Source organism: Leptonotus elevatus, chromosome 10, assembly GCF_054856555.1.
Source record: "Leptonotus elevatus isolate MCC_2025b chromosome 10, RoL_Lele_1.0, whole genome shotgun sequence".
Classification (NCBI taxonomy): domain Eukaryota; kingdom Metazoa; phylum Chordata; class Actinopteri; order Syngnathiformes; family Syngnathidae; genus Leptonotus; species Leptonotus elevatus.
The window spans coordinates 19,061,484-19,087,316 of record NC_141248.1 but is presented as its reverse complement, the minus strand read 5'-3'; the positions used below and the strand labels follow the sequence as shown (position 1 = coordinate 19,087,316).

The window sequence follows — 25,833 nt, the reverse complement described above, 5'->3', positions numbered from 1 at the left end:
AAATATGACGTAGGCAGAGCACAGCCTTCCAGAGTACTGATTGGTCGGAGGGCTGTTTTTTTTGTTTTGCTCACGGGGGCTTCTCGCGAGAGGTGACGGAAGGTGAGCCCTAGCGTGACTTTTGTTTTTGTGCAAAACTTAGCACAATTATTATTATTTTTTTTATTGTTTTCCCCGTTCAATACATTCGAGTAATTATTATTCAGTAGATTGGGGACATAATTGGATGTGGCCATGGTTCCCATCGATCCAGAAGAGGGCGACATTTATTATATTTACAGAAGGTAGCGCGGACAGATGGATGCTGGCTGAATAGCAAGCAAGCATGTCTTCTGCCTTGGAGTTCTAAGGGGGGTTCGAATCTTGTCTTCAGTTGTTCTGTGTGAGGTTTGCATTTTCTCCCCGTGTCTTCTCGTCTTGCTCTAGCCTCCCAAGTACTACGTTCCAGAAATCAGTTTAATCAGTTCTTTGAAGACTCTTCAGTGGCTCTCAAGCTTTTCACACTAAGTACCACCTCAAACCATATTTGGCTCTCCAGGTAACACAATAATAACCAACATTATAATACGGAAGCGTAGTAGTAGGCCCAAGAATTTAACAGAAAACCAGGCAGATGTTTTATTTCCCCTTTAAATGAATATTCTTGCACGCGACTGTAAACTGATGCACAGCGTGGACATTAACATTGCACTTAAATATAGTGAAATTAAAAAATGCAGTTCAACAATGATTCAATTCAAATGTTTTATACGTATCAAAATGAATGTTTGAAAACAGACTGTTCTATGCAGATGTAGCCTATCTAAAATACTAAATATAAACGAACTCTACTTCATGCATGTACTATATTGTATTTAAAAAAACAAACAGTTTAAGCCACTGAAACAGTATGCACAGTGTGAACTTTTCAGCGATTTATTTTTCTAAGTCACGTACCACAAGAGGGAGCCCGGAACTACACTTTGAAAATCACTGTTCCATTGCTCTTCTTTTGAATGTTAATGTGTTTGTGTTATGTGCACCGTAATTGATTGTGCAAGAGGCTGTGTAATTTAAATTACTTCTCCAAGGTCATTATTTATTTAAATTTTTTTAGTTATTGCTCATGATACAAAAAAAATCACTAGCTAACTTTCTTCCAAGTGTTAACTTGCATTAACTTCCCTTTTGTCAAAAGAGCTACGTAAATATGATCCTGAATAAATTCACATTTTAAATGTTCAACAAGTTAATCACATATAAACCACGTTGAAGATTAACGTCGCACCCCTTCAGTTTTCTCACGGTCCTTTCTTTTTTTTCCTACAGAACTTCCTTTGTGTCATACAGAAAATAATGTGAAAATGATTCTGCTTATCGAAGTCACAATTTGGTAAGTTTCATATATTTTTTTCAAAAATCTATACTATTGGTCAGTCCACACGTGTGTGTATTATTATTATTATATATTTTTTACAAATAATTGACCAGACTAAAGTGTTGAAGTGCTCTCTTTGATGATGTCATTTTAATGATTGAACAAACATGTCGTTTTTGTGGTCTCCTAAAAAGTGACTTTTAAAGGTACAATGCAAGTTTTCCGCCCGACGCCAACGTTGTGTTGTCTGTTTTGTGATTATTATTTTTTTAAGTAGTAAAGTGGGCAATGTTGACTACTTTTGTAAGATAGCGCCTCTCCGTTCAAAGCCATGTTGTTAGCGTTAGCATAGCAATTCATGTCAGCAGGGATACACTTTAAACTGCAGAAGTAAAACACAAACAAACAAATTTACCTTAAAAACGATCTTATTATAATCAAGAAAATCATTTTGTAGTATTTCTTAACTTCTGTTTCCACAGGTCACTTTTAACACTGGATTACCAATGCCACTAAAAAGGCGGAGCTAGCCACGCTTCCCTCCGCCGATTGGCCGATTGTCTCTTTCTGTGTGTCAGCGGGAATGGCGTGTGCACTAAATTGTGGATTCAAAGCCATTTTGTGTTTCTTGTTCAAAATCTAGTATCTTGTAATTTGAGCAAGCAGGAGCTGATTTATTGATTATATACACAAATCTTCAAGTGCTGTATTATTTTCCCCTTTCAATTTTTGGTACTTTGGACGTGTTTGTCAGTGCCGAGGTCCCCCACAAAAATTCCCACAAGTTTGCCGGCTCGGGCCCAACTGTTGTAGCAGCATTTCCATGAAATATCTCAGCTGAAAATTTTCCGCTTTTCCGTCTTTACTCCTGCGGTTCAGGCAAATTAATCCCGCGACACCGTCGAAACGGCGCTGTGCTTTCTGACGGCTTTATCCGTCGGCGTCGGCGCGCCACACACGCTCTGCCAAGCGCAACACCAAAAGCGAAGCAGCCGTGAAAACCGGCAGCCCTTACGGGAGACAAACCGCTCGTTATTTATCCTTTGTGCTAATCGTTCGCCTTGTACGCTCATGTTTCACCGAGGCTTAATTTGCTGGCCCGCTCATGTTTTTATTGGGTCGGCGGTTAGATCATCGACGGAATGAGATCAGGAATAAATGCTTGTCTCGCTGTTACGTTATGCCTCATCCAGAATGCACGCGCGTGTCCGCAAACACACTTTTCCTCCAGCTCGCCTCGGGTTGCTGCACAAGTACGTCTGCTTCCTTTTGTTGCCAAAATCATCAGCAGATATGGCCCCCGCCCCTCCCCCCCCCTACCGCCCCCTTCCCTTCCTCAATATGATGCGTTTCCTTTTTTGTGTGTGTTTTGATCCCTCTCTTGCGGCCTAGCTGCGCTTGTGGCGAGGCTCGGGGTTCGAGTGGCGCTCCCGTATTATTTTTGGCAGCGGCGGTGGTTGGTGGCTGTTTGGGGGGCAGGGAGGGGGGGGGGGGGGGTCAAACCCCCCAAAACCAAGGCTGTTTAAGGGATTTGTGTCTGAAGGAATTGCTTTGTTAATGATCATAGTCGCAACGGGGATGTGCGCAGTAGCACACACGCGTGCTAGCATTCAGAGGAAGATAAACATGCACGTTTCTTCATTTTCACAATTTATATGCACATTTCCGTTTTGCAAATTCATAAAATGAATTTGTGCAATGGCATTAACATGGGCACTTAACATGGCTAGCTATACAACAGAACCTCGGATTAGTTCATATTTCCACCAAAAATATAAATGCGACACTTTTGTTTTTTTCTCCTATTTTTTGTGAGATGAACTCAAAGATCTAAAACTTCTTCCACTTACACAATAAAACCATTTCTTTAAATCTTTTTTTTGTCTAAATCTGTGATAGTGAGCACTTCTCCTTTGCCGAGATAATCCATCCCACCTCACAGGCCATATTAAGACGCCATGATTAGTGCACAGGTGTGCGAATAAAAGGCCACTCTGAAAAGTGCAATTTTGTTTTATTGGGGGGGGGGGGGGCAATTTGGGGACTCAAAAATTTCTGGGTCCCCAGAGAACCCCTAACCCGACTTGCGTTTATGTTTTTGTTGAGTGTAGTTTGCACAGCACAGAAGTTAAGGTTGCTGTGGCCTTCAGGGGGCGCCACAAAATCGGGGTGGAATAATCACCGGCAGTCTTAATTGTATTAAAACTAGTACTTGTTAAATCTTTAAATGGCTAAGCTAACATAGAATCAAATGTGAAGCAATGCATAGTTTTTAATATTTTGTTTTGCACTCTCAAAAACCTATTTTTACGTTTTTTTTTAATTTTAATTTTAAATGCTAGCACATACAGAAGGCTTTGATACAGTTTCTGACATGAAGAGGCGGCTTAAAGCAATTGTAGTTATTACAAAAACGACGAGCGGGTGGCAGCAGAGTATAAGAGATGAGCCAGGGCCATGTTGCAACAAGCTCTTTTTCCGGTGTTTTCAACAGGTTTGTGAATAACGATGTTACGTAGCTATATTCTAATGCTAATTGCCGCAAAACGGAAACAGATACAAATCTACTTTTTTTTTATGACGAAAGACGAGACTCTAATCTTTCTTTTGGTATGTTCCGTGTTTTTACAGCAATATAATTTTCTGTGGACCTTGAAAGCAAAGTACAGTAAAGCAGCCGGGAGCGAAGGGGGTTGCTTCAGTGAAAATGGCTGGGAGCGAATGAGGTCATATGCCCTTGCTTTTTAAACACATAGGTGGGATATTGTTGCAAACGTGCGCGCTTTCTAACAGCAACAAAACATCTCACGATCAGTTGATTAAATGTCTGCTGTGACTTTGGGGAGGCTTGGTCACCGTACCTCGAAAGTGGAATACTGGGGCGCTCCCCATTCCACGCCTGTGTCCTTTATACAGAACAGTGACACAAGGGGGGAAAAAGCCGGAAAACTTCGGTTTCAGCGTTGGTGCATGCCAGGGAATATTCTTTGGAACGAGACGTAGCGCTTGCTGAGGCAACATGCAGTGTCAGACATGTCCCTCCTCCTCCATTTGAAAAAGGATTTTCTCCAATTCTATTCTTGGCCACAGATCAAGAGAACGTTATTACCCGACCTTATTTATTTATATATGCAAGGGCGGCTGTGTGTGTCACTTGTGTGTGTGTGTGTGCGCGTACGTACTGGTGAGTGGCATGTAATTGTGTGCGTGTAAGCCGCAAAAGATATTTCAATTTCTTGCGAATATTAAATAAACATAGTGAAGCGCAGGCTGTCAGTGGCTTCGGGGGTTGGAGGGGTTTGGTGGCAGGGTCCGGTGGTGGAAGGGGGACGACCGGCGGGGGGGGGTTTGAGGAGGTTGCGGCCGTGGCTCAGGGGGGTTGAGGCTGCTCATGGTCCGGGCCCCCGCCGGACACACTGGCGCCTCCTCGCGCTGGAGGACTTCAGAACCACCACACTGCTCTCCACCAAAACCCTGCCAAGCCCGACTCCCCGCTCCCGCTTCCAACCGCGCTGCTCCCGTTCCAGAATTTAACTCTCTCGCTGTCACTTTTTTTTTTTCTCCTCTCTCTTTCTCTGCTTCTAATTGCTTCAAACCGCCATTCTGTTGTTGCTCTTTTTATTTAGTTAGTTTACTTTTATTTAGTTTATTTTGTCAGGGACCATGTATAGAAAACACCGAGCCTGAGAGTAGAGGATGCTCCGTGCCAGATTATATCATTGTAGCTCATTTCTAGCTGCAGTGCAAATAAGAGAACATCAAAAGTAGAAAAGTTCAAAGTAAATTAGATTATGCACATACAGTGGATATCAAAAGTCTACACACCCCTGTTCAAATGCCAGGTTTTTGTGATATAAAAGTGAGACCGTGATAAAAAATAAATAACTTTTCCCACCCTTAGTGTGACCTTAAACCTGTACAACTCAATTGGGGGGGGGGGGGGGGGGAATAAAACATATTCTTGAGAGTGTCAATCTCTTAGTATGTGGCTGAATTAACCAATCACATTGAAGCACGTTAAAGCTACTGAACGTAGAATATTCAATTTCAAATGGCTACTGCCACCTGCTGACAAAAAAATTAAACTCCGCATAGCCTTCTTCACATACACACACCGCGCACATTACGGTGCGTTACATTTGCAGGACAGGGCGCGGAAAATTCGAACCCGGACCCACTCTGAAAACTATTGGTCAGAGGCTTGCAGGAGTGCCCATTGTGAACAGCTAAGGTGTTAATCTACTAATTAGAATAAATGGTCAAATAAAAAGATAAAGATGTAAAGATATTTTGGGGAAAAAAGTTCCATATCGCAGCTTTAAACGGGAGTCAACAAACACTTGCCATTTAAAGTGCCTTTGATTAACACCAAATAAAGTTGAGCTGTTCTAGTAGGCTTTTCCAATGTTTTCAAGGTTTTGTGCTGACATTGAATGCTATTTTCCAACCGTTCATAATTTCCTCCATTGTGACTAATTGTCACTTGAATTGTAAAGGCAATTCACATTTATGATGTCAAATTTAAAATGATTTATCTTGGTCTCTTCATTTTTAAGCACAAAAAAAAACTGGCATTTGAACATACCTTTTAAACAGTCTGCACTTCACGCGTCAAAAGTTTCTGTCCTTTTTTTCTTTATATTTCTTCATCCATCAGCCCTCCTCCTCTTAAATCCTCTCTCTTGAAATGTTCCACGGAAGTATTTTGCGGCTTGAGCGTAAGAAAGAAAACAAGAGCCGTTTTAGGCTGCATGTCACTCAGAATCTAGTCAAGATAGTACTTTTTTTTTTTTGTTGCAAAGGAAAGAACATTTTATAGCCGTGCTGTAAGGATATTAAGTCAGAATGGTCCAAAAACGTTCTTAAGTGTTTTTCCAACCATGAGGGAGGGAAGAGAGGAGGGGAGAGAAGGGGGGGGGGTGTATATAGAATAAATAAACATTATGAATAGAGATAAAGAAATGATGAACTAATGTAAGACATTTAAATGCAATGTGAGGCTTAACTTAACTGACATTTCTATGCAGTTGATACATGACAAAAAAAGTGTTTTAAATTCAACATTTCTAGCCGCCTTTTCGACTCGGTGTCACTGTTTTCCTCATAGAACTTTGATCCAAGTTCATGCCTTTCCCCCAAAACGTAAATTATGATATTAATGAGTGGTTTCATTAACATCCTGTGATTCACAAGAAATACTGTTATGGCCAAAAAAGGAGCCCAAAGTACCAATTATAGACGATAAAATAGCATTCTAAACGAATATTTGTCATCACATTTATATTACTCATGGATGGATCACGGCTCATTGGCAAACATGCTCCTGCTGCCTCTAATTAAATTATGGATGTTCAACATGGGCTGCATGTCTCATGTCGTGTCACATGTTGCAATTTCCTTCGCTTAATTTTTACTCCCTGGAAGTAATTTGTCATCCGGAGGCCATTAAACGGGGAGCGCATTATCTTTTAAAGGGGAGCAGAGTCGCCCGCAAGCCTCCCACAGCCTCTTATAAGCGAAATGGCCTTGTTTAGTGTCGCGTTTGGTGCAATGGGCAGTGAGGGAGTAGCTCCCTTTTCAACTTTAAAGGCGGCTTTAGTGTAAAAAAAAAAGAAAAAAAAAGTGGTTACATGTGTATGATTAGTGTCGAAAATGTGAGCAGCACTTAATGATTGGTGGTGCACACCCATATTAAACTAAATGATTTATATGTAGATATAAAAAGCTTTATGATAAATGATTGTTTTTTTGTTGGTGTTTTCTGATGATGTACTACTGATTCAGCCCGGGACACGTGAGGATTTGTCAAACCTTAGGAGACTTTTATTTATTTATTTATTTATTTATTTATTTATTTATTTATCAAGAATTTTGTGCGTTTACTTATCATCTTCATTTCTAAAGCATCTTCTCTTCGCCACTGACTGTTACCTGCTCCTTCGTTCCGCCATTACTTTTCACTCATCTCGTGCGACCGAGAATTTTGTTATTCAAATTGACATGAAATTTAGTCGGTTGCATATTGAATCGATTCGAGAATTGCGTGCTGTAATATCGCCATATATTGCCGAATCGAACACCCCTAATATAAATATATATACGGCGCCCATCTAGAAAAGCTCATAATTCGGGTCACTCATAAGTCAAAGCACCATTGTCCAACAAAATGAGAGACAATGAAGACATTGTCCATTTTTCACATCACTGCCGTTTGTTTCCTTTCTCGTCGACCTCTGTGATGTCTACACTTGATAAATACATGACAAACAAAGGATACTTTTTCCCATGGCTTGACCTTTCTACTGCTCTTCTCGCTTCGAGGTTTTCCTCATAAAGCCCTGTCGCATATTGGGCCCGGGGTCACATTACATTTCCCCTTTGCTGGGCAGTCTTATCTTGTTGTAACTTACGGCCTCGCCGCCGAGCCCCGAGGGCATGCCGACATTCCAGCGTTTTGCCGCAGAGTTGCGCTCACACCTGCAGACACCTGTGCTTTTGTCCTGCTACTAACCTCTAAACCCCCGACTTTGCGTGGCCAGGGGGGAGCGGTGTGCACCCGTGCCTGTGGCTATGAGAGCACACGCAGCATTCTGTAACTCCGCTATTCAGACCAAATAACAGGAGGGAGAAGGACATCCATTATCAATTTGTTGTTCAAGACTTAAAAGCTGACATTTCCCCCCTTCGGAGTTAATCATTGGGTGAACATCCAAACAAATAAGCATGATAAGAAGATGTTTTTTTTTTAATCGTTCACTGAAATTGACAGCGAGACGTCAAAAATTCATTTGAACTATTTCTATTAGTTTAACATTTTTTTCCATTTTTGTTAACAAGAGTATGAAAACCTAGAATTTTTTATTAATTTACGATGACAAATTGTAATCACCTGATGGCCCTAATTTTTAATAATCTTTTTCTTTTTAAAAATCTTAATTTTTTTTTGTACATTTAGAACAGATATCAAATTTGTGATTAATCATGAGTTAACTAGTGAAGTCATGCGATCAATTACAAAGTTTAATCGCCTGATGCACCTAATTTTTAATAATCTTTTATTTTATTTTTTTATATATTTTTTTAAAATACTTTTTTTTAAAGAAAAGATTACTAAAAATGAGGGGCGTCAGGCAATTACAATTTTTAATCGTAATTAATCGCATGACTTCACTAGTTAACTCACGATTAATCACAAATTTTATATCTGTTCTAAATGTAAAAAAAAAAAAATCTCTAGGTTTTCATACTCTTGTTAACAAAAATGGGAAAAAAATGTTAAACTAATAGAAATAGTTCGAATGAATTTTTGACGTCTATAGCTGTCAATGGCAGTGAATGAGTTAATCACCGTGGCTCTACAACGGGGTTAGCACATATCAACAATCGGATCAAGTTCTTCTTCTACTACTGCACTCTCTTCTTCTTTGCATTTTCCAGTAGTCTGGATGTCCTGTGCCCCCATACTGCCTCTCACAGGTCAGTCTTGGAACTACAACCGGCAACTTGTTTGCAGAGGAGACTTGTGAATGTCGAGGAGATACTCCCACTATAAGATCAGTAAGCGGCTCACATTTTAGAAATGGGTTCAGATGTGGACACTGCTTTATTCAACCAAAGGGGAAAAATGCACATGAGGTTTTTTTTAAAATCAAAATTCTTTAATATTGGACTTTATCCTGACAAAAAGTATGTCATGGCATTGCTTAAAAACAATTATTAAACATTATTTGTACAGGGGCATACTTGTATGATAAAGTATAGAGATTCACAAAATAAATGTATGAGAAACTCCACACTCTAAAAAGTGTTGGGTCAAAAATAACCCAACAATGGGTCAAAAACGGACTGATCCTCTACTTGGGTCGATTTGACCCAACCTTGAGTCAAGAAATGGGTCTTTCAGCGTAAAATTCAGATTGTTTACTTGGGTCCAAAAAATTGGGTCATTTTGCGTAAAACAACCCACAAAGTGAATCGGTCCATTTTTGTTATCCATAATTGGGTTATTTTTGACCCAACTGTTTTTTGTGTTTTCATGCCAGCAAACTACTACAATCAACCAACTAATGATTTTTTTTTTTTTTTTTGGTGCTCATTCTTAGCAAAAATGTGATATTGCTGGCATGTAGGACACTTTATTGCTTATTCAATCCGTCTTGGACTACAGTGCCCATTTTGGCTGCACAATCGCAGTACAATTTCACAGAGTCATGCAAGCATGACCACAACCACCAAATTCTACAATGGAGAACTTAACCAATAAGTATTACATTTACCATGACAAAGTCAATATGACAAGTCAAATGTTAGAATTAGGCATAAAACACGCTCTGTGGTACTGCTGTAATAATGTTAGTTATTAAGTTATATATCACTGTTTATAATGAAGTAAAATAACCTCAGGAGGCATGTTTTTGTGTTAGCCGGCATTTCAGCTCTTCAAGTCATTTATTTTGACACATGCTGCTATTTCCAGCGTAACTCCATTTTGTTGATAGGTAGGTGCTCATGAAAGTCTTTAGGTGTCAAGACTAAACGGAGTGTTTTGAAAATAAATGAAACGTTAACCCGTTTAACAGGTGTTCCTGGGATCTAATGACATAATGTGTTGTTAGTTCCTTTACAACTCTGTTTTATTTTTAAATGAAATGGAGCGGAAGTGCACTTGTGGCTCAAACATATGGAAAGAGCGTCCATCTTGTGGTTTTGCCTTTGTGTGTCCCGGCGTGATTATTTTCCTCCTTATGGTTTACACTTAATGTTTCCTGGCCGTTTTAAATAAAACGAGTAAAAATAAAGCTCAGGCCGCCACCACCGCCACTGTCGAGGGGAAGCGCATGTTTTAAAAATGTCAAAAAATACCTGCGGTGCTGACCATCTTGTCAAAACCCCCACTCTTTGGCCTGACACACCCAAGACCGAGCCATCCTCAATCCCCCCCACCCCCTCCCGCTTGCCTTTTCTTCTGCGGATTCAACCATGCGCCCACTTCAGACCTCCATAAACACGGCGCTCCCTGATGACAGAGTCGGCCTCGGGACGTTTTATATAAATTGACCTCAACTACAGCTCATTAGAAGCCCCAAATTGGAACCATGCAGTCTGCTAAGTGTAAATGTTACAACGGGCGAGTCGGTGGCTTCTGGGTGGGGGTTCACTGTAAAAGGAAAATGACAATGTTTCCTATTGCAACAGAATAAAAAAGACATTAGTACAAGCAGGGGTGAATGATTTTATGTTTGGAATCTTACCTGTTAACGCAAGGCTGGGTCTACACTACATGGTTCAAATGACACGCTTCCAATAATTGTTTCTTTTATTTTCTTCTTTTTTTTTTGCTCCCATGGGTCACAGTTTGCAAATGTGTCATGGACATTTTTTTTCAGACTGATACTAGTATGAATTTTCACTGCCATTGACGACTATAGACGTCAAAAATTCATTTGTACTATTTCTATTAGTTTACATTTTTTCCACTTTAGCTAACAAGAGTATGAAAACCTAGAAAAAAAAATATTGTAAATTTAGAACAGATATAAAATTTGTAATTAATCGTTGTGAAGTCATGTGATTGATTACAATTAAAAAGGCCTAATTAAAAAAATAAAATAAAATTAAGGGCCGTTTAATCGTAATTATTCGCATTATAATTTTATATCTGTTTTAAATATACAATAAAAAAATCTAGGTTTTCATAAAAAAATTAAATGAAATGGAAAAAACATGTTAAACTAATAGAAATAGTTCACATGAATTTTTGACGTCTATAGTCGTCAATGGCAGTGAATGAGTTAATAGTCACTAAGTATCAATGCCACTAGTAATTTTGATACATACAATTTCCCCCCAAATAACAATGACAGCTCATTTTAAAGAAAGACCTACATACTAATATAGAATTTTCCTTTAAAATTGCATGAAATTCTTCAAATTTCCAGTTCCTGATCGTAAAACGCTCATAAGAGGATGACGCGAGTCGTGCGTACCAATACCTTGAAATAAGGCCTGGTATAGGCCCGATACCAATACCTGGTATTGGTACCCGTCCATTCCCTAAAAACAAAAAAGTCAAGGAACTGGATGTCCACAGCTTCAAATCGGGCCTCTCCCAAATGTGAACGAAAATCGGATATGCATCGAACATCTGGCAATTCAACTGCGGCATAAACGCACAACTGGATATACCCTGTCGATGTGAGCTGGCGTCATCACAATACGCCGATCGATCAGGTAACAGCGGAATTCCAATTTCATGGACATGAAGCGTAGCCAAACCCCACGAAACAGAGTAACGGATGTCTTCTGACGGAATTATGTTAATAGTAAATATTTGTATCTTTTATAAATCATTTGGATTCACAGAACCCAATAACAAATTTTTTTTTTTTCCTTCTTTTTATTTTTTTTTTATTTTTATTTTTTTTAACCCAGTAACAATTTCAACCAGTACTTCACTATGCTGCCCGAAGAAAACCAGACAATTGAAACGCTAACCTTTTGTATAAATCATAAATATGGTACAAAAATAGGTTATAAGTGCACAGACCATTAAAATATATATATTTTTAAAAGTCAGTTCAGGCCAACTAAACTGAATGTAATGCGATTTGTTGATTAGAGCTTATGTGAATATCAACTCAATTAATATTGAATCGGTGTCATATGAGAATTCATGCAAATAGACAGTTAAGTAAATGTACGTGTATAGTAACTAAACACTCGCAAATGCAGTGCAAATCCAGATACTATTTTTTGACCCACAGACCTCATTGAGTCACCAAGTGGGGTTATCGCTATTAAAACGCCCAGCGCCGCCCCCACCTCAAGCATTTATTGCCTTTGCGATATAAAACTGCCGCAGCTACGGCAGCTTCATGGGGTCAAATTGTAGATATTTTATAGCACGTTACCCTGACTTCACCCGTATCTGCACATCACATCTGTCATCCCGCATCCTGCTCTCGAGTAATTGCCCCTTTTTGTTAGAGCACACGAACAATGCAACCACTTGCCCTCAGTCCTAATCCTCCCACCTTCTGTTTTTTTTTTTGTTTTTTTTTACACAGACTAATAATTACGCCTCTTAATCTCAAGAGTGGTGCAATTGTTGTTAACTACAGTGCAGGTCTTTGTGCGGTGCTAAGAGCTTTGTCCTACAAGTGACAATGAAAGCAGGTGCGGTGGAAACAAGAAAGGAAGTCAAAACGACGCAGTCAGCAAAGAAAAATGCTTTGAAATATCTTTACTTTTTTTTTTTTTTTTGAAGCACCATAATTGTCACACATCGCCATACATGCCCTTCACTATGTACAATATTTCCTTATTTCACATCCCAAAAAGCAAACACCGAAAGTTCCAACGGCGCTCACTGTGCATTTTCTTTTGACCGAAGCCGCGAGGCTTCATTAGGAAGGTTACAGTTTCTTTCAATGAAAAACACAACATAGAAAATAAACACAGCTAAAAACATCTATACATTGTTGAAAATATATAGCGTGTAGCCCTTAATTCATCATTTGTGTGGAAGACTTCACAATACAAAGAATACATACATAGAAATAGTCAATGTCAAGATCTTTAAATACATCTTTAACTTCCTTGTTATAGCTAATAAATAGTCTTAAATTAAGGCATTTCATTTTATATTTGGCTGCCTTCAATTCATCTTGCAATCCTCGCCGGCGTTACGTTTCCCCGCAAAAGGTGCAACGCAACCGGCAATGTTCATAATTTAAGACATAAATTAGATTATTCATGTAAATAGGAATTTAAATTACACACGCCAGCAAGCGCCGGAAAAGCCTTTTTTTGGCACGACGGCAATCTTTTTTGGCAACGAGGAGTGTCAAGTCCCGCTGCGCGTTGATTGTTTCAAGAAGAGCGACGACTGAAGTATCAAAGTACAGCTGCGAATGAGATCTGTGCGGAAGGCTCCGTTCAAAAAGCTCGCCATCCTAACCAAAACGTCTCGCTCTCAAACGGCTCGTCTTGTGGCTTCCGAGCTGCTTTTCCCTCTGCCTGTGCAGATTCAATTTCCTCAGTGGTTGCGCTCATTTGAAAGGCAAAAAAAAAAAAAAAAAATGCATGCTGGCTTCAGAAACGTGGACGTACGTGTGAGCCTTCATTGTTCTTCTGCGCGCATGCTTTTGTTGTTTGTTCTTGCGTTTGCTTGTATTTACACGGAGATGCTCGGCAAGGGGAAATGAAATGATGATTGTCGTGGTAGGTGGTCAAGGCCGAAACACTTTCAGAAGCACTGACCTACATTTAACAACCGATAATCTGCACTGCTTCTAGTACACGTATGTAGATGCTAGATTTTTTTTTTTTTTTAAGACAATCATATTTTAGCATCTTGTCAGTCTAATTAGCTTAGGGAGTTCAGAATCAGTAGTGATGGCCGATGTAACTTAACAGGAAGTTAAACAAAACCTTTTTTTCTTTTTTTTTTACAATATGTTTTCTGTGCAGCTCACGAGCAAAATCGATGAATTTGTATCCATCTTGTTTGTGACTGACAATAGCATCACCTGCTCAGGGCTCAGGTAACGACCCATCACGGCTCAGGTTGTGAACATCACGTGACCAAACAAGATGAGCCACGATTGGGCGTTACCAACCTGAGCCCTGAGCAACTGCGATGTCAGTAAGTGGCAAAATGGCCGCCCCCTGAGATGAGAACAATCGGGTGGATTTTGCTGCTTAATCATATTCCACAAGAGCAATGTTTAATCAAATACCGTGTTTAGAACATACTATTGTACGTACAGCAAATGTTTGCCTTGCCTTTAACTCACTATATCAGAAATAAATCCGTTTCTTTAACCAATCAAATTTTAAAATCATTCTCACAAGCGCATCAACAAAACTTGTTACAGCCAACTTTGACGAGCTAAACCTGTCTGTGGCGATTTAATAATCAGCATCTCTGGTATGATGCAGTTGATTTAAAGTTGTGATGTTTTGTCACGTTATTAGATATTGATTCAAAACTGCTGGATTAAGCCAGGTAAGTCCTGAAGGCCCAGGTGCCAAATGCACGGCAGTCATTTATTGCGTTGATGTCTTTGGCGTGTTTCTAAAAAAAAATTGTAAAAAAAAAAAAATCTGGATGAAATCTAGATTTCAGATCTCCAAAAGTCCGCTGCTGTTCTCCACTCCGGTGGGCACCCCCGTCTTCTCGTCTCCATTGGCAATTGGCTCTCCGTTGGCAGCGTTGATATCCGCCGTCTCCTCGCTCCGGTGGTCCACGTCACCCTCGGCGGCGGCGGCGGTTTTCGCCTGCAGCGCAGACTCGGCGTGGGTCTTCTGGTGCTTGGAGAGGTGGTCGCTACGCGTGAAGCGCTTGTTACACAGCAGGCACGTGAATTTCTTCTCCCGCGTGTGGGTGCGCACGTGGCGCTCCAGTTCGTCTGAGCGGGTGAAGCGCTTGCCGCAGAAGAGCCAGTTGCACACGAAGGGCCTCTCGCCGGTGTGCCAGCGCAGGTGGGCCTTGAGGTGGGACGCCTTGCCGTACACCTTCCCGCAGCCCGGGATGTGGCAGCTGTGCACCGGCTTCTTCCTAAGGGATGCGGCCGAGGCCCCCAGTCGCTCCAACTCCTGGCAGTTGGGGCAGTCGCACGAGGACCTTGAGGGTGTCGAACCTGCGCTGTAGCCCCCTGATCCCCTGGCTGGCTTCAGGCCCATCGGACTCTCCATTAGCCCTCCGCTTTGCACTGGCTTGGGCTTGTACATGTCCTGGGGCAGCATGTGCTGGGACGGCTGGAGGAGATGCGAGGATGATCCCAGTCCCACGGAAGGGTAGGGAGCCGGGTTCAAGGTGGTAAAATCGGTGCTGTAACTCGGCAGCTGGGGGCTAAGGGAAGCCTGCGGCGCCACGGGCTGCAGAGATGCCTGGATGCCCCCGTCCGACTGAGGCTGGGTGGCCGACAGCCAGTTGGAGTTGGGATGGACGTCCCACCAAGACGACGCGGCGTTGGCCGGGGCGGCCGTAATGCCGGGATGGATACCCGCTTTGTACCACGAGCCGTAAGGGTGCGTCATGTCCAGCGAGGTGTAGACGCTGGTGAGGCAGTCTGCCGTAGCGTGTGTTTTGGACACTAACAGGGATGGGTCCTGGGAGACGGACGTTTGGAACGAGTGGGAGAAAGGGTTGTACTCTGTGGCGTAGCCTCCGGTCGTAGGAGGGGGGCTTCCGGTCGGGGTGAGCAGTCCGCCGCCTCCGGCTGTGGTGAAGGAGCCGCTGTAGGAGTCCGCCAGGCCGCTGCCGTCGGCGGTGCGCGCGTTCTTGGCCGTCTGGAGGTCGGAGGCCATGTTGTAGGGCTTCTTTAGTGGAATCGTGCCGCCGTTCTTGCCGGGTGTCGCTGAGTCCCTCGCTGGGCTGGTGCTGCCAAACTTGTTACAGGTAGCAGTTAACATAGCCAGAGGACTGGAGCCATAGCGCGCTTCTTCCTAGGGAGGAGGAACAACATGAGACTGCGTGTGTCTGACTCGTGCAGCTTCTGTCAGTGTCAACTCTAATACAAAACGTATGCCCCGACGCCACCGCTGGCTCAAGGCGATGGCAGGCGGCACGTGTTTATGCTTGTGGAGGTCACGCACTGCACCTTTAGGTTTTTTAAAATGTTTTTCTGTTGTTGTAATTTTGACTTAAAACCTCATGTTTGTTTGCAATAAAATACATTTTGTATTAATCATATTGGAAGATTTGAGCTAACCATTCACTTCATCTAAATATGGAGTTAAATCATTCTCAACTTCTTATAAAAAATATTCTTATAGTTTTCGTTACGCAAACTGCTTCTGACTATTCTTGTTGCTATTCATGTTCACATTTCAGTCGGAAATTAACATCAATTAAGAGTTAATTTCACTCCCATCTTCTTATTCAGAATTTTTTTTGAGGCATACAAAGTTTTTTTGCTGCATACACTCTAAAAGCAGTTGGGTCAAAAGTAACCCAATTATGGATCAAAAATGGACCGAACCACTTTATGGGTCAATTTGTTGTTTTTATACAAAATGACCCAATTTTTTGACCCAAGTAGAGGATGTGACCAATTGTTTTACACTGAAAAACCCATTTCTTGACTCAAAGTTGGGTCAAATTATTCGGTTATTTTTGACCCAACTGTTTTTAGAGTGTAGATTATTTTGTGGCGGCTGTACATATAACATAAAGTATGTAAATATATATCGATGTGAATGACACGCTTGCATATAATCAGAAGTTAATGTGAACAGCTGTAAGAATAGTCAGCAGCGTTGTATGTAGCAAAAAAAAACAACAACTAATTTTAATGAAGTATAATACGAATGCTGTCTTGTATCATGTGCTGTTGCTCCTCATTACAATAAATTGTACTCTACTATAACTGAGAGTCGTAAAAGGGACATACAAGCACTTGGCTTCCCAAAAGTATCAACAACATTGACATCAAATTGAAAAAGGACAAAAAAAGCGCTCCATACTTACAATGAAATTCCCTACCTCCAGAATAGATGCGGCCATCCCTGAGAAACAAAATCCGAGAGGAAACTGGAGAGGCAGCTCAGAGTCCCGGGACAGTTTGGAAGAAGTTAGGAAGCAACGCGTGGAAGTGTTTTGAGTCTCCGTGAGCCCGCCCCCCTCCCCCCCCCCCCCTTCTCTCCTAATTACAGGCTTGGGGCTCTCGTGGAAGAGGCTGAGCTTGAGGTAGGGGGGGATGAAGGGAAATGGATGCGGATTGGTGGACGCGAGCGCACGATCCCGCCTTCCCAAACACAGACGCATGAATGGGTTTCTCATCAATCACCATGTGGACATCCAGTTCTGTAGATAGTCAGGAGCGTCCTTTATCCGGTATTATCGAGCACAGTTTTCCCATTGAGATGAATGAGCGAGTCTCGCGTGTGGTTTTGAGTCTAGATTTTATTATTCTGGTTTCAAGAGTTCTCTCACTGGAAGTTTTGACTTGACGGCTCGCTTGGACCGAGCGGCTCAGACAGGCGAGGAAAAACAAGATCGAGTCGTTAAAATAAGGGGTGGATTATCACATCGCATAAAAGTAATTTATAACAGGGGGGAGGGGGGGGGGTGACTGATGATAAAAGGGAACAAATGACGAATGAACTGTTGTAAAGCTGAATCGGCAACTCATGGAAATATCTCTCTGGCTTTGTTGGTAAAGAATAGTTTGCTCGTGTCCTCGTTCAGCTTGTGTGCAACTTTTGAGGATATTGTTGCTTGAAGAAATCAAACAGCGATAAATGGGTTTTCGTGCCAACTTTTTCAAGGCCGGGACACAGATATGATGTCATCAACATGCGCCATATAATGACTTTTTCTTTCTTTCTTTCTTTCTTTCTTTCTTTCTTTCTTTCTTTCTTTCTTTCTTTCTTTCTTTCTTTCTTTCTTTCTTTCTTTCTTTCTTTCTTTCTTTCTTCCTTTCTTTTTGCAAACAGACAACACAACTTTCTCAAATATCAACATCAAAAGACAATCAATACAATATCAATATCGTTTGAAACAATCACTCAAGACAGCATAAACAAATACAGATCAAAGGAGAAAAAAAATTGCCGCCATATCAATGACGTCATCAACATGCGCTAACCCGGTAAGACGGTAGAGACAAAATCTCTACCTTCGGCAAAATGTATAGCTTATATTGAATATACCGTTTATATTGCCCAGCCCCTATGATCAATTTGTACTAGTAGCCTGGTTGGGCCAGCCGAGTGAGTTGAACGAGTCCCTGGTAAGTATGAGTTGTCAAACTCATTTTTATCGTGGGCCACATCGTAGTCACTGTTTCCCCTGAATGGTGCGTTATTACTGTGAAAATGATTTAGTGCACTGTACATGTATCATCGCATCATATTGTTGCATATATACACGTATCATTATTATATATTTTTAACTATAAATTGAGTTTGAATCCAGAAATTACAGGAAACCTGTTCAATTTGTGTTTAGAAGGGAAAAAAAGGTTTGTGGTACGTGTAAAAAGTGAAGTCTTTTGGTTCAGATTTTCTGCCAAATTGAAAAGAGCAAATCAATTTGTAAGAAAAATATAGTATATACTTTATTTGCTGCACCACAAAAAAAATGATGTGGCTTTAAGTTTGACACCTGTGGTACAGGTCTAAAATGTGTTTGGGCAGAGAACAATATGGACATTTCCTTGCCATCAACCGAGTTCACTGCTCAAATATCAGTTGAAACTTGCAGTCACATTCTTCACTGTGCTTGTTTCTATTTTCCATTAAAGCTCACGTTGTCCGTTTAATGTGTTTGAAAAAAAAGGACAGGCATACAAGCATATTGTTATTTTCCCAGCTGGGAATCTATGTTTGTTTGCCTTATTTCATGTGTTGGTCAAAAAACGGACAAAAAAAATCTCTCTCCACTTTGAGTCAGAAAGACAGATTCTCATCGCCTTCTTGTGGGCGTCTCATTTTTTCGTGAAGGCGAGCACAGAAGATTAAAATTGTTGTCAAAAATAAACATATAATTTCTGTCCTTATTTTCTCCTCAATTACAGGGCACGCTTGGAGCTGGGCTTGTCGTTGGGGAGAGTCTGGCCCTCACAAGAACACAGCGGCTATATTTGGGAGTCTGCTCTCCGGCTAACCTCCGTCGCTTTTATTTTCCCATTCCAAGAAAGGCTGCAAGTGGGAGAACAAAGGCAAGTGCTGTCTGTCAATCCATCCGTCCATCCGTCTGCACCAGGGATGTCCAAAATGTTTCCACTGTGGGTCAAATGGAAGGAAGGGACGGACGGCGGGCGCACAACCTTGTGCTTGTGAAATACGTTTAAACAAGTTCAGTATGCTGTTGGTCAACATATGTTAAGCAGTTAAACATATTTAAAGAAAAAAAAATCGATAAAAAAAACCTAAACTTCAAAATATAAATTGTGATACCTTGTGACTTTTAAGTTTTGTTGGACTTATTTTTAATTTAATAAAATACCTTTTAACATTTTAACTTTTTCCTGTAACCTTGTGATGTTGAGCATCTCAATTTATTTTATTTACTTCGACGTCAAAAATTCATTTGAACTATTTCTATTAGTTTAACATTCCCCCCCCCCCCATTTTTGTTAACAAGAGTATGAAAACCTAGAGATTATTTTTTTGTTTATTTAGAACAGATATAAAATTTGTGATTAATCATGAGTTAACTAGTGAAGTCATGCAATTAATTACGATTACAAATTGTAATCGCCTGATGCACCTAATTTTTAATAATCTTTTATTTTTATTTTTTTATATATATATTTTTTAAATAATTTTTTTAAAGATTTTTTAATCGTAGTTAATCGCATGACTTCACTAGTTAACTCACGATTAATTACAAATTTTATATCTGTTCTAATACAATAAAAACAATTCTAGGCTTTCATACTCTTGTTAAAACTAAAGTGGGAAAAAATGTTAAACTAATAGAAATAGTTCAAATGAATTTTTGACGTCTATAGCCGCCAATGGCAGTGAATGAGTTAATTGGACAGTTCGCAACTCTTAGAAGAGAATGCCTGTCCGAAGGAGGTTGTCCTATAGAGTGGGATTTTGCAATTTCGTTTTGCTGAGCTTCTAATACATATTGGTAGCTAACTGATAGATATTCTGGCCGCATATAGTACATATTCACCAGCCAATTAAAAACGTTGATCAAGTGGCCCCACATCAACTCATCTGATGCATTACAAAAGCTTATCAAATCTCCAAACGCACTCTTGAGGGATTTCCAACCCGTCTAATTTGGCATGATGCCCGCTACAGGTTGCAGTCATTAAAAAAAAAGAAGAAAAAAAAAAGTCTCCCCTTTCCTTAACGTTAATGTTTAATTTTTACATACAAGTAAAAATGACAGGGCAGGTGAGGCTAAAACGGCAAAGAGCCGCTTCGCCCTAGCTTTACAAGGATCGGCATGCCCTGAATCTTTGGCGTGTTCCCCGTTTATAGCTGCCATCAAAACGAGGGCAAGCGAGAGGTGTAATTAGGGAAATGCGTAAAGCTCTTAACAGGCCTTTTAGAAGGCTTTCCCCTGCTGCAGTTCCAAGTTGCAGCTCAGTTTTTTAAACATGAAATCTGATGCAGTGATGACATTTTGTTTTGACAACTACCTTTCCCTCCTTGAATGGCGTCCTGTGCAAAACCTCACCCATGAGAGGCTAATATCAGTGAAAGCACGACAGGGTTCTATGCTAATAAATGTCATGAGAGATTATCGACCATTTAAAATGAGAAACTCCCCCCATTACGAGTCATTGAAAATACATCCATACCTTCCAATCTTCCAATTCACCAAACTTGTAGCCTCTTAGTTCGTTTTAGACATCCATCACTCCATTTTTTATAGCGCTTGCCATCATTACACTGCAAAAAGTGAAATCTTACGTATGATATCATTTCTTAAATGTAACCTAAATTTGCTTATTTTGCTTTGGAAAAGTTATTTTTACTTAAAGTAAAATTGTCAGACAAGATCATTCTGCTTATTTTAAGATACTTATTACTTAGTTATCTTATTTGATGAAGCCGTTTTGGCATTGAGGTGTTAATAGCAGTTTTAAGTACTATGAGGCTTAAAACTAAAATTTTCCACATTTGAAGATGACTAACCAACATCAACGGCCTTGAACTGGGGTTTCAATCAAGAGTAATTTGCGTCATCTAGTAATAAGATAAATGGAAAAATAAAAAGTGTGAAAACAATCACACAAAAGTGCAATATAGCTTTTTATTGTAAGCATTTTTTTCCTTGTAAAAAATCATTGTGGCTCGTTTCGTTATATTCACAAAGATCGTTTTTCCTCTGTACAGTAAATGTGCTACCAGCTCAGTGGTCTAGTGGTAGAGTGTCTCCTCTCAGACTGGGAGGTTGCGGGTTCAATCCCTGGCTGTGTCATACCAAAGACAATGAAAACAGAGCCTGTTTCCTCCTTGCTTGACACTAAGGCTAAGTTGGCCAACTGTAAATGAAGATGTACGCGTTTTAAGAAAATAGTTGTATATATTACAGCTTGAATTTTTTTTTCAATATTACTTGTTTTTAGTCTAAAAATATTATTTTCTTATTTTTTTAAATCTTACAGGTATATATATTGAAGTCAAATTTTCTTGTTCTGTTAGCAGATAATTTTGCTTATTTGATGTAATAGTTCTCTTAATTTACTCTTTATTTTTTTCTTAAATTTTCTACTGTCCTTTTTGCAGTCACTGGTAAATTGGAAGCACCCTGGGCTGGTCGCAATTCGTACTTCTCATTAGACCAGAACACACAAATATGAAATAGAATGTTTCCCTTGCATTTGAATCGCTTGATGTATTTATCAGCCACTTTAAAAGTTGTTTTTGTTTTTTTTATCGGCTCGATTTTTTCGAGAGGACATTCCGAGGACCGCTCGCCAGTTCTGCATGCATCTCGACTTCCTCAGCAAGGCCATCCAGCCAGCAGACTTCTCCTCCGAAAATAGTCCCGGAGAGTTTTTGGCACATTGATTTACATCGCATGCTTGTTTATAGCGCACTTCTCGGAAGAGGTTAATTGGCGTCCGCTCTCTTCGTGCGTCTCATCCGCGTGTCCTTCGCTGTTCATCTATGGAGTCGTCGTGCCGCCAAAAGTGCGCAGTGACTGATCGATGGAATATCTTGCCGTGAATCCAATCCACTGTCAGGCCTCAGAAAATTAACAATGTTCATAATACTATGACGGTGGGGGGTGGCGGGGGGGGGGGGGTCATTATGATTAGATGTGTTTGACTTCTTTGCTTGATGGAAATGTGGTGAGAGGGAATCAGGGTCAGGGATAGACTTGCCTTGCAGCATGACTCTGTGCTATTTTTCCAGGCCGTGTGGTCAAAGATTGAGAGCGCTTGTCAACGGAAAATGAGAGCGAGTGAGAGAAATGTGCGTGCGTGCATGCGATGTGGGGTGTATAGACGGACAGACAGGGGGGGGTGGGGGGGTTTGGTTGTGAGACGGAGTGGTGGGTTCCATTTGTAGATGCATCCATGCTGTTGATTGTGGCTTCACATCTGAGTCACGTTTGCCTGTTTTTTTTTTGGGGGGGGGGGGGTGGGGGGGATTTAAACATGAGACGTGAGGACGTTGGTTTTTGATGAAATAAAACAAAAAAACACCTGGCCTTCCTGAGTGTTCCGCTTCTCCGCTTCGGGGCAAAGATGGCGGTTTTGAGTAATGCGACCGCCAATAGGCTGCATGGTAACCGGTGGACAGAACATTTTCAGTCAGCAGACATGGCGGTAGGCACGTAACGCTTCGGTGCCTGCAGATTTTTCCGAACGCCACAATGCAAATGGAGAGACGACTTCCATTAAGATGTAGACTAAAATCCCCTTTGTCGGTTTCCAACGGTATTAAGTCTCAGGCATTGGACTAATGCCATGTCCACATGAACATGGCTATTTTCTTTATGTAGTAGCTTTTTTTCCTTTTTTGCCCCGGAGGGTTTTTCAAAACTTCAACATTTGTGTGGACATGTCATGTTTTTAAGGAGACATTTCATCAGGTCTGGGCAAAGTACTGCCCGGGGGCCACATGCAGCCCACCCACAGTCTCTGACTGGCCCTCAGAGTGACTATTAAAAGGGGACGTCTAGTTAAAAAAAGACCATCTTTTTAATTTTACTCTAGAGCATACATGAGGCTTTGATGCAGCCTCTGAACTGAAGAGGTCGTTTAAAGCAATGGTTGTTATTACAAAAAAAAAAAAAAAACGTGGCCAACAGGTGGCAGCAGAGTGTAAGAGATCAATCAGGGCCATGTTGTAAAAAGCTCTTTTCCCCACTGTTTTAAACAGATTTGTGATGAAATTGAGCTATATTCTAATGCTAATTGCTGCAAAACAAACAGATAGAAACCTACTTTTTTTTTCCTGATGAAAGAAGGGACTCTGTTCTTTCTTTTGGTAGATTCCATGTTTTTATAGCAATAGAACACAATATTCAGTGGGCTTTTGCAAAATCAGTAAAAATCCAGTAAAACAGCTGGGAGCAAAGGGGGTTGCTTCAGTGTCACTCAGTGATAAAGAACATGGATGGACGGATGTGCTGTGTGGTTGATTGGGTGGTCAAAAGTTAACTGTGATAGGCTCCAGCTCACCAGCGACTGTCATGAGGATTTCCCGGACATACTCCTACAAAATTCTCGAGAGAAGGACCCGTTCAAGTGCTCCCAGACAAGTGGCAGTCCGCAGCTTTCTCTCTGTACACAAGTCGCCGCCCTGGCCTGTAATCTGGCTGCGTGTCACCGAGACCTGTGGCCACCTACAGTAAATGACCCCCAGCAGGCGTCAATGGTTCAGGGTGGTGCAATGACAAACTATATCTTTATTTGGACTGTGTGAAATGACTGTGCCAGGGGGGGGTGGGGGGGGTGGGATATGTGTTGGACTGGTTTCTGGGTACTTTTTCTAGATGAATGAATGAGTGACTTGTGTTTTATACCATCCACTTGGCTCCTTCTTGTGTAATATTTTTACATGGCAGAAATATTATACCCCAGCAATTGTCTAAACAATCGAACTGAAACGGGCCTTGTTTAAAGTAAAAGAAAACAAACCCAAAAATGGAAAGCCCGAACCTTACAGCAGCAGCCGAGGCTCGGTGCCATACATCTTCCCAATGAAGGTACGAGCCAACTATAACATAATAAAGTGAAAAAGCGTTTTTTTTCTTGAGAAATACTGTAGGAGTGTGTCAACTTATCAAAGCCACTTAAATGTACGGCAGACTTTGAGGCACGAACCTCACGCCGTTTGGACATATTGTAAATGCCCACCCTCAAAATTTTAATGATTTTCTAAATGAATTAGGTGTATCAAAATTAGTGCGTTAATTCTGAGTTAATTTGAAGTTCCTTAACGGCACAATTTTTTTTTAACGCGCGATTAAGGACCGCCCCTTACTTGGAAAACCTGTACTGGGGGGATTCCAGTCGCAACGCAGCAGACATGTTCACGTCAAAATTAAGCTGTAATACATTTTGTAATAATGCATATTCGTGGAGACTGGGGTCAAGTTGTGTTTTACAATTTTAAAAATGTGCATCATTTCACAAGTTACTTCATGTTAAAGAATAGATAGCTCTTAATATGAAGAAAAATGTCACCAACGTCTTACAAATAAAATTCTGCCATCTAGTGGCAGAAATATAACCTCAACACAAATCAATATCACACTCGTTTTTTAACTTTAACTCACTTTTATGAGTCATTATAAATTTACTGTATCAATGACTAAAAGATGCAGCCATATTTCTATTTAATATTTTTTTTCACTTTTATGTTAACAAGAGCATGAAAGTGTATTATATAATAACAATAATAATATTGTATTGTACATTTAGAAGATATGAAAATTGTGATTAATCGTGAGTTAACTATTGAAGTCATGCGATTAATTACGACAAACATTTTTTCACCCCTAAAATTTATATCATACAATCCTAAAAATACCAGAAATTATGACTCCAAAAATATTATCTCCATAACCTTTGATTTTCTTTCCTCCTTTGCAGTGTGCTACCGTCCCGAATACAAGACTTTGGACACCTGTGTTTTACACGATGACACAGGTAACACTGCACACACTTTTTTAAACGTCTCTTTTGGGGGCCTGAGAATAATAATATCAAAATGACAATAATTGTTCCCTTTGACAGTAAACTCGGTGGGCTGCACTCGCTAAGACAAGAAAACCACCACATGAGTAGTCAAGTCAGTGTAGCTCGTGAAGCTGAGTGCGGCGGGGGGGTCCTGTGGGCGACCATAACTCATCTGCGAGTTAAACGGGAGAGACACGTGTATGTTTCCTTGTCTTGATTTGTGTCATGTTAGAATTGCACTTCATCATATTACGAGGCATTTTCATTCGCTCGTTTTTTCATCGCATTGGTTTGAATGGAATAGAAAATAATACGTTGATATTTATCCATGGGGAATTCCACGTATGTGGCGCATGCATTAGACATCACCAAATGCAAATACCCTCTTACCATGTTGACAAATTCACAACACTGCAGCTCTGCTTACCTTTTGGCTTTGACATTATTCTTTCCGGGTAGGCCGCCTGTCGCATGAAAATGTTGGTTCTTAGCTTCCAAGTCAACTCGAAATCGATAAGGTGGGAGGTATTATGTAAATTGGCTACACTTTATGGATTGTTATGTAAATTAGCGACACTCTTAGTTCGCGCTAGTAAACAAATATTTACTTTAAGGGTGAACCGATCGATTGGCGGCCCCGATTTCCTTAATTTTGAAAGATCGGTGATCGTCCGATCCCTTAAAAATATAACGATCTTTTCCACCAATCTCATCTCCCTCCTCAGAGATCTGAAAACGTCAGCCAATGTCCTCTTCTGCTGAGATGACTAATAGCATTTTCATTTTTATTCGAGAGAACTTCATGTGCAGTTAAAAGAACCCATTTGTATTATTTCACCGATATTGTTCAATGTTTTCCAA

General features: G+C 40.6%; 1 protein-coding gene and 1 long non-coding RNA gene across 2 annotated transcripts; one reads left to right on the top strand and one right to left on the bottom strand.

The window, feature by feature from the left end:
• The first annotated feature begins 108 nt into the window (after nt 1-108).
• Nucleotides 109-25,833, top strand: LOC147167490 (uncharacterized). The gene is made up of 5 exons (XR_015096301.1): nt 109-538; nt 1,309-1,372; nt 18,883-19,026; nt 24,886-24,942; nt 25,030-25,833. It is a non-coding gene; the product is annotated as an uncharacterized LOC147167490 (long non-coding RNA).
• sp7 (Sp7 transcription factor) lies at nt 14,438-16,912 on the bottom strand. The gene is made up of 2 exons (XM_086087301.1): nt 16,833-16,912; nt 14,438-15,808 (listed from the first exon to the last, which is right to left on the bottom strand). The coding sequence occupies exons 1-2, from the start codon at nt 16,866-16,868 to the stop codon at nt 14,483-14,485; spliced, it is 1,362 nt and encodes a 453-aa protein (XP_085943427.1). The 5' UTR covers nt 16,869-16,912; the 3' UTR covers nt 14,438-14,482.

Excerpts from the sequence above, each read along its gene's own strand:
- sp7 (XM_086087301.1), bottom strand. The coding sequence starts at position 16,868 with ATGGCCGCATCTATTCTGGAGGTAGGGAATTTCATT. Across the intron at positions 15,809-16,832 it reads TGGAGGTAGGGAATTTCATT|GAAGAAGCGCGCTATGGCTC; the intron begins GTAAGTATGGAG and ends CCTCCTCCCTAG.